This window comes from Mustela nigripes, chromosome 7 (genome assembly GCF_022355385.1).
Source record: "Mustela nigripes isolate SB6536 chromosome 7, MUSNIG.SB6536, whole genome shotgun sequence".
In the NCBI taxonomy this organism is placed as follows: Eukaryota; Metazoa; Chordata; class Mammalia; order Carnivora; family Mustelidae; genus Mustela; species Mustela nigripes.
Genome location: NC_081563.1, coordinates 14,446,599 through 14,454,902, shown reverse-complemented (window position 1 = coordinate 14,454,902; position 8,304 = coordinate 14,446,599). Strand labels below are relative to the sequence as shown.

At 43.0% G+C, this 8,304-nt stretch overlaps 1 protein-coding gene across 1 annotated transcript; it reads left to right on the top strand.

The window, feature by feature from the left end:
• The first annotated feature begins 2,344 nt into the window (after positions 1 to 2,344).
• On the top strand, positions 2,345 to 8,001 carry TTC32 (tetratricopeptide repeat domain 32). Its single transcript, XM_059407551.1, has 3 exons — positions 2,345 to 2,751; positions 6,696 to 6,862; positions 7,603 to 8,001. The coding sequence occupies exons 1-3, from the start codon at positions 2,600 to 2,602 to the stop codon at positions 7,728 to 7,730; spliced, it is 447 nt and encodes a 148-aa protein (XP_059263534.1). The 5' UTR covers positions 2,345 to 2,599; the 3' UTR covers positions 7,731 to 8,001.
• Positions 8,002 to 8,304: the final 303 nt, after the last annotated feature.

The following is an 8,304-nucleotide window of genomic DNA, read 5'->3' as shown; positions in this document are numbered from 1 at the left end:
GGCTCCCCGCTGAGCAGAGAGCCCGATGTGGGACTCGATCCCAGGACCCTGAGATCATGACCTGAGCCGAAGGCAGCGGCTTAACCCACTGAGCCATCCAGGCGCCCCGAAAATAAACATTTTTAAAGAAAACATATATCCAACTACAAAAATACATAAAGAGTTTTCATGAGTGATGAGAAGTGAAAATGGCCTTAATAACCTCTTTAAAATTAAAGGCATTTATTTATGTTTTAGTTGAATTTAGGATAAGGAAAAAACAGGTCTAATTAAATTGCTGTACTGCAAGTTTTCTTCATGACATTAAAAGACTTGGAGTTGGGGCGCCTGGGTGGCTCAGTGGATTAAAGCCTCTGCCTTCGGCTCAGGTCATGATCCCAGGGTTCTAGGATCGAGCCCCACATCAGGCTCTCTGCTCAGCGGGGAGCCTACTTCCTCCTCTCTCTCTGCCTGCTTCTCTGCCTACTTGTGATCTCTGTCTGTCAAATAAATAAATAAAATAAAAAAAAAAGACTTGGAGTTAATTTTTTATTTACTCATTTCTTATTTGGCATAGCTTAAATTTCTAGTTGGTAAAATCTAGAGAAAAATGGGATACCACTCACACATCCTGTCATAGCTAAAATTAAAATTACTAAGTAGTGAAAAGAATAGGGAACAACTGAAACCCTTATACACTGCTGGTGCAAATGCAAAATAGTATACCCATTATGAAAAAAGTTGAGTTTTAGTTCTCTATATATTCTGGGGGAAAAAATGTATGTACATGTGTGTGTTTGTGTATTTTTTCCCCACTGCCTTAGTCAACAAGAGAGAAGCTTTTCTGAGGCCATGGGGCTCAGGCAAGTGGTGGCCCTATAGGGGAAGGAGGAGCCCAAGAAGGGACTTTATTTGACTTTGTTCTCAGGGCGTGGGTGGTTGGTGTCCCCGCACTTTTTGTAGCAGCTGACAGAATGAGGTTGCAGGCAAACGTAGCACTTCCAGCAGACTTGTCTTGTTGCAGCTGTAATTTCTGGGTGAGCTGACAAAGGGGAGGCTTGTTGATGCCACTTCCCAGGCAAAGCACAACCTGCTGGTGGAGTCTGTGAAGATGGATGATAGGGAGGGACAGCAGCTGAGCCTGGCCCCAGCTCTCTGGTAGGCCTACGGTAGGCTCTCCAGTGTCCTCTAGACCAGAGCTTCTCAAGTGTGACAGAGACACTGTGTCGGAATCCTTTGTGTGTCTTAGCAATAGGTGGACACACCAGCCCAGCATCTTTCACATTTCCCATATCAGACTCATGATTTTTTATGTTTTCTCCCATTCTCTGGGTTGTCTCTGTTTTTAGTCTTAATGGCACAAAAGTTTTAAATTTTCATTAAGTCCAATTTGTTTATGTTTTCTGTGTTTGGGGTCATATCCAAGGAGTTGCCAAATCCAGTGTTACAAAGCTGTTGCCTTATATTTTCTTCTAAGAATTTTGTATTTCAGCTCTTACATTTAGGTTTTTTATCTATTTGGAGTTAAGTTTTTGATATGATATTTCCATCCAACTTCATTCTTTTTCATGTGGTTATCTAGTTTTTCCAGCAACACTTAATTGAAAAGATGTCTTTATGCCGATACCACAGTGTTTTGATTGCTGTGGCTTTGTAGTTAAGTTTCAAAATGAAATGGATTCCTTTCGACTTAATAGTCCCTTTAACTTGAACATGGGATGTCTTTCCATTTATTTATGTGTAATTTTTTTCAGCACTGTTTTGTAGTTTACATTGTACTAGTCTTTCACTTTCTTTGTTAATTCCTAAATATTTTATTTCTTTTTGATGCTATTTTAAGTAGAATTGTTTTGGTAATCTCCTTCTCTGGATTGTTTTTTACATAATTATTACTTTAAAATACTGCACTTAATAAATCACTATCTGGGTTTCCCTCTGGCAATAACAGCCAGGGAATGTAAACTAACATAACAGACCGTCAGCACAAAATATTATTTAATGGATCCCTACACTGTTCCGGAGGACTGAGAAGTGTGCCGTCTAGGCTCTGGGAGCTAATAAACGGTCATCTGATTCGGACAGCTAAGCTGAGGGATTTCTACAGTGTCTCAGAGTCACCCAGCCACCCTCTCCCAGAGGTCTTGCCAAGAGCGGACGCTGGAACCCCGAGGGGCGTTAGAATCTGCGGGCCCCTGAGCCATTCGTAAGAAGCCAAGCTTGCTCCGCTTCTGGCATCGTAAGGCTCCCTCCCCCAACAACTCGCTGTGACAAAGGGCAAGCTCTTCGCAACATCAGTCGACCCACACGGAAACCAGTTTGGGCCCATCAGTCCACTGCTCTCTGGAAAAGGAAGCAGGCGGGACCGGCAGCAATAACGGCGCCGCATTTCAAAAGGGTCGGTCCAGGCTCTCCCCCGCCGCCCGAGTTCCCCGCCCGCGCCGTGAGCTTGATCTCGCGAGATGACGGGTCCTCCGAAGGTACAAACTGCCCCCTTCGCTAAGCGCCGAGGTTTTGCGGTCAAATTAAATTCCGGGAGTGCGGAAGTGGCTCTGTGGTGCCCCGTCTAAACGCCCAGAAGTCAACCCTCCTTTCTACACGGAACGCTAGGCCTCCGGCCGCTATGGATAGGCAGCCAGGGCAACAAAGCCACGCGACGCTGGCACTCGCCCAAGCTCACTTCGAGAAAGGCGACTACGCCGAGGCCGAGGCGCTGTACTCCGCTTTCATTCGCCAGTGCGCCTGTGCAGGCTCCGGGGGAGCGGCGCCCGGCAGGTACCTATCGCGAGAAGTGGGGTCGCGGCGCCTCCGGCACGTGGGTGGCTGGGGATGTCAGGTCCACGGTTCCGCCGCCTGAGCTCCCCCGGGCCGGAGATGCGCGGGGCGGAGCGTTTGTCTTTCCGGAGGGCGGCGGGGGGCGCGTGCCGCCCCCCACCCCGGGGGTTCTCCTACGTTACTCACTCTGACCCACGACTTAGAGCGGATAGGGCTTTTCCACCTGACATTTAAACGGGCGGGGGTCTGAGACCTGGAGACGCCGAGGTGACTCGCTAGGACCCGGGACCGCTACTCCGGCCGCCACATCACCGCAGGGGTGTTTCGTTTTTCACGTGTGTGTGTGTGTGTGTGTAGTGGGGGAGGATGTCACTCGGCCTAAATATTACCATTTCATCCCACAGTCATCCATGGATATCTCAAAAAATGCATTTCTCAATATTAAGGATTCTTGCGGAAACAACCACAGTATCATTATTATTACATGATTCCTTACTAAGAAATATGCAGTCAGTGTGGGTTCCTGATTGATTAATAACGTTTTTGTGTGGCTGATGTGTTTTTTAGCAGTTGGTTCCAGTCAGGATGCACACCAAGTCTGTAAGGCTCCCCTTCCTCCCCCCCCCGTGAACTTTGTCGAGGAAGCCAGCCCTGTGTTTTGAGAGTTCCCCGTATTTTGGATTTGCTGAAGTCATCCCCCTGATGTCATTTAATACAGCCCCCTGTCTCCTACACTGCTTGTAAGTTGGTAGTGAACTCCTGAGGTTTGATCCGGTTCAGATCCAGTATTATGGCGATCATATGTTAGGTGGTGCCGTGTACCTCGATGAGAAAGCTGATAATGTCTTTTTGTGATATTAGCGACTTCACCTGCTAATACCTGCTTGTCCAGAGAGCCTTAGGTTTATGCCTGGATGTGTAGCATTTGATGGTCCTCCCAGTTTTGCCTTTGTTTTTGTTGATGGAGTGATGTGGATCAGAAGGAGAAAACAGAGGAGTAGAATGAACAGCTTTTTGACGGTTTTGAATGGTCTGCACCATGACTCTTCTCTCCCTTCAAGGATTTGGTTTTTCTTGACAGCATGCCAGCTTGTATGAGACTTACGATTTTTTTTTTCAAAGATTTTTAAAAAAATTATTTGACAGAGAGAGACAGTGAGAGAGTAACACAAACAGGGGAACTGGGAGAGGGAGAAGCAGGCTCCCGGCTGAGCAGGGAGTCTGATGGGGGGCTCAATCCCAGGACCCTGGGATCATGACTTGAGCTGAAGGCGGACACTTAATGACTGAGCCACCCAGAGGCCCCAAGGCACAATTTGCTAAACTCATGGAATTAAACCAGAAAAATAAAATCCCTTTCATGTTTTGATAATACACCAAGGCAACAGAAGAAATTTCTGAACAGGCAGTAAGACAGTAGCACCATCCCCTGAGCCTCCTCCATCCCAAGAAAAGATTAGTAAACATAAAAATGTAGTTTTCCATCATTTCAAGCTCAAAGAGTAACTTAGCTAATAGGTTTCAAAAAGTATTTATCAGCAATAGGTATACTGACACCATCTAGTCTCCTTTGTACATTTAGCCTAAGAGCACCAATGTGTGTTTATAGTAGATGTAATATCTGCTTCTTACCAATGCAGGAAAGAAAAACCTCCATGGTTTACTAGAAGGTCGCTCAGCATGCCTGAATGAACCTTCTAATTTCCTTATAGTTCTGAAATTCTTCTAGGAACTCATGAATTTAAAATGAATTCTGTCAATTCAGACTTTTTTCCTTAAATAGGTCTTTTAGCTTAAATTTATTTATTTATTTATTTATTTATTTAAAGATTTATTTATTTATTTATTTGACAGAGAGAAATCACAAGAAGATGGAGAGGCAGGCAGAGAGAGAGAGAGAGGGAAGCAGGCTCCCTGCCGAGCAGAGAGCCCGATGCGGGACTCGATCCCAGGACCCTGAGATCATGACCTGAACCGAAGGCAGTGGCTTAACCCACTGAGCCACCCAGGTGCCCTTAAATTTATTTTTTAAAATAATGGGTCACTGAACCATTTTGAAGAAGCATTTGCAATTTTTGCATGCCTGAATGGTTTACATTTTCTTTTTATATCCCAAAGTGCAGCCTTAGTCATAAACCTAACTTCCCATTTTTTTTAATAAAGCTTGCAAATGTAAAAAAAAATCCACATTTGTATTAGGAAGTTAAATTCTAGTATGATAAATACTATCATTACAAAAATCTTAATATTATCAAAAACAATTTGGCTTCAGTAGTTAACCCACATCTTTAAAATATGAAGCAGTTTCCACATGAAAAATAGGCTTTTAGAATTTGTTGTAATGAGATCTAATTCTAAACCAAACTTTTTATCATCTCTGAATATAAGAAACTCACAACAAAGTTTTGAAGCTTAAAAATTGACTGTCTGAAACCTTTCTGGAGTCCTGAGGCTGCATTTTTCTTAAAACCCTTTATGGGGCAGCAGTTCACCTAGTATCATAACAGAAAGAGTTGAAGGGAGTGTGTCCTCCTGTTCCTCCAGTTTCAAACCTGGTGCTAGTGGTGTCTGGAAGTGGTCTTGCACCATGTCTCTGTCATAGCTCCTGGAAGCAAGTTTTCGCATGCTGCAGTAGTTTTGTCCATCGCTAGTAAACTTAGACTTGAAGGAGACCCCTGTGCATACCTTTTACTGTAGCAGTGGTTGCCGTGCCTGTCATATCTCAAGGATCTAGATATTAACAGAAGTCTCTTTTGCTGGCACTGACAGCAGTCACAATGTTTTCTGAGGACTGTACTTTGTACTAGGGGGCATAATGAAGAAATGACAGATGAGTGTAGCCTGCACCTGTTCTCTTTGATTCAATTGTGAGAACCACTTAGGAAAAAAAGGGAAACAGAATTGTCTCTGACCCGGAGCAGAGTCCGTTGATGTTCTCTGCATGAATTGTCTGGCCGTGGAGGGGTGACCTGCTGCGCCGGTGGCTGGTCGAAGATCCCTCGCTGGAGACCCTGCCCGCTCACAGCTCCTGGGGAAGCCTCTGGAGCTTTCAGAAGCAGAGTCCCTTCGGCACACAGGATCCCCAGAATGAGCCTGAGCCCCGATGTCCTCCTCACAGGAGACCAGTGTGGCCTTGCTGGGGCGATCGTAGCTAAGATGAGAGGGAGGGAAGCTGCATCCCCTCCTTGGGCAACAGCATGTTGAGTCTTCACTTTTGGTCAGCTTGTATTTCTTTACTGGTGAAACATGATTTAAAATCTCATTTTTGGTGGGATCACTTAAAAATTTGAGAATAACATTGATGATTCATTTTGTGATACATCCATTGCAAACTGGAGCTCTGGGCTGGCTTTACCTCCTGGCTCAGGGCGAATCTGGTTTGTCTTCTTTGCCCTGCTGGCTGGCGTGTGCTTAGAAAACGAACAATTTCTGAATGTTGCATTCTGCAAAACAAGTTGACAATGCACGGGGCTCTGAATATACTATAAAATGAATGTGTTTTTCGGACTGACAGGGTAGTGCTGCCACGCTATAAGGTAGGTAAATGGATTAAACAAGAATTGATTCCTCTGCCTCTTTTTTTTTTTTTTTTTAAGATTTTATTTATTTGACAGACAGAGATCACAAGTAGGCAGAGAGACAGACGGAGAGGGGGGAAGCAGGCTCCCCGTTGAGCAGAGAGCCCGATGCAGGACCCTGGGGCTCTATCCTAGGACCCTGGGATCATGACCCGAGCTGAAGAAGAGGCTTTAACCCACTGAGCCACCCAGGCGACCCTGATTCCTCTGCCTCATTTCTTTGCACTTTGTTTCTTCACTTGGTTTTTCCGGTGTAGATACCGCATGTCACAGGCTACGAAGCTGGACAATACCCAAAAGAGAATGAAAGTGGAAATGAGAGGAATTTGGTAACACACGTTTTTAATGTGAACTCTTTGTTTAAAGCAAATGCAGCCCTGAGGATTTGGCTACTGCCTACAACAACAGGGGGCAAATCAAATACTTCAGGGTTGATTTTTATGAAGCCATGGAGGACTACACATCGGCCATACAAGTCCAACCCACTTTCGAAGTTCCGTATTACAACAGAGGGTTGATACTGTATAGGCTGGGTAAGAATTATCTTTTTTCCCTTTTGCCCTTGACTTTATGTTATGAATTAGAGCCCTCAAATGCAAAACTAATGTAGTAGACATCAAGTCTTAATGTCACATAAAATTTGGGTGTAGTGCCTGGAACAGAGGAAGCATTTATTTTAGGCTTCTGGTAGGCTTTACAGTGGAGCATTGGGGTGAGGATTGGACCTGGAGACCGATGGGCCGTTACTTTGTGCCTGTCCATTCCCAACTGTGAAATGAGCTCAGCACAGATGATCACCTGTGAACTTTTCTGAGTTAAAATTTTTACGGGCACACAAGACAATATAAAGTGAAGGGATTTTAGATCCTTAGGTCCTTAGATTAAAGGACTAGATTAAAGGACTGTAGGTACTGTTTCTTTTTAAAGTGTTAAAAGGAATGCCAATTTTCTGTTCCTTAGTGATAGGATTTTGTTGAGATTTTATGACATTTTATGCTATTTCTCTGTTAAATCTCAAGAAATAAACTCAGAGCTAACTTTAAGGGTTCATTTAAAGCTAATTTAAAATTTTAATTTTAATTATTCTGTAAGGTCATGCAAAATTACTTTGATATACACATCCATATATCATTATTAAGAAGAAAAAAATCCTTTACTAGATATGGTTGAAAGCTCATCAATACAAAAGCACGTGTATGTGAACTTTGTTATGAATAATATATAGAAATACTCAGTTTTATTATTCTTTTTCATTTTTTTGGTTCTGGTACAGGATACTTTGATGATGCTTTGGAAGATTTCAAGAAGGTATTGGACTTAAATCCTGGATTTCAAGATGCTGCTTTGAGCTTAAAACAGACTATTCTAGACAAAGAAGAAAAACAAAGAAGAAATCATTGAAAAAATTTTTGCAAGTTTTAATTTAATTAAAATATTGACTCATGACCCTTATAATACCTGGCATCTCATTCTTTATGATGTAAAGTAGGTGTTGAGTAATTACTATTTTTTTTTTTTTTGGTGACAAGCTATTTTGATATATATTTAAGATGAAGAGATTCATGTCTTAGCACTGAAAGTTAAATAATATATTTAAAGTAGTTAATTTCAGCTTGACCAACTGTTGAATAACTGCTTTTTGTAAAGTATAAATAAATAATATCAGTGCATAGTTGTATATGATTATAGTAAAATATTTAAAGAAATGTGTGACATTTTCTTCATTAATGTTGTATTTTTTATTATTTTCATTCCCAACTTTTTATTTAAAAAATTTGACATCTGGACTGAGCCACCCAGGTGCCCCTTCTCTTGGCTTCTATTCGCTTTTCCTTACTCTTGACTGGGGTCGGATCTAAAATGAAAAGACCTGGGTGCCTGGGTAGCTCAGTGGTTAAGCCGCTGCCTTCGGCTCAGGTCATGATCTCAGGGTCCTGGGATCGAGTCCCGCATCGGGCTCTCTGCTCAGCAGGGA

Excerpts from the sequence above, each read along its gene's own strand:
- TTC32 (XM_059407551.1), top strand. The coding sequence starts at position 2,600 with ATGGATAGGCAGCCAGGGCAACAAAGCCACGCGACGCTGGCACTCGCC. Across the intron at positions 2,752-6,695 it reads GGGGGAGCGGCGCCCGGCAG|CAAATGCAGCCCTGAGGATT; the intron begins GTACCTATCGCG and ends CTTTGTTTAAAG. Across the intron at positions 6,863-7,602 it reads GTTGATACTGTATAGGCTGG|GATACTTTGATGATGCTTTG; the intron begins GTAAGAATTATC and ends GTTCTGGTACAG.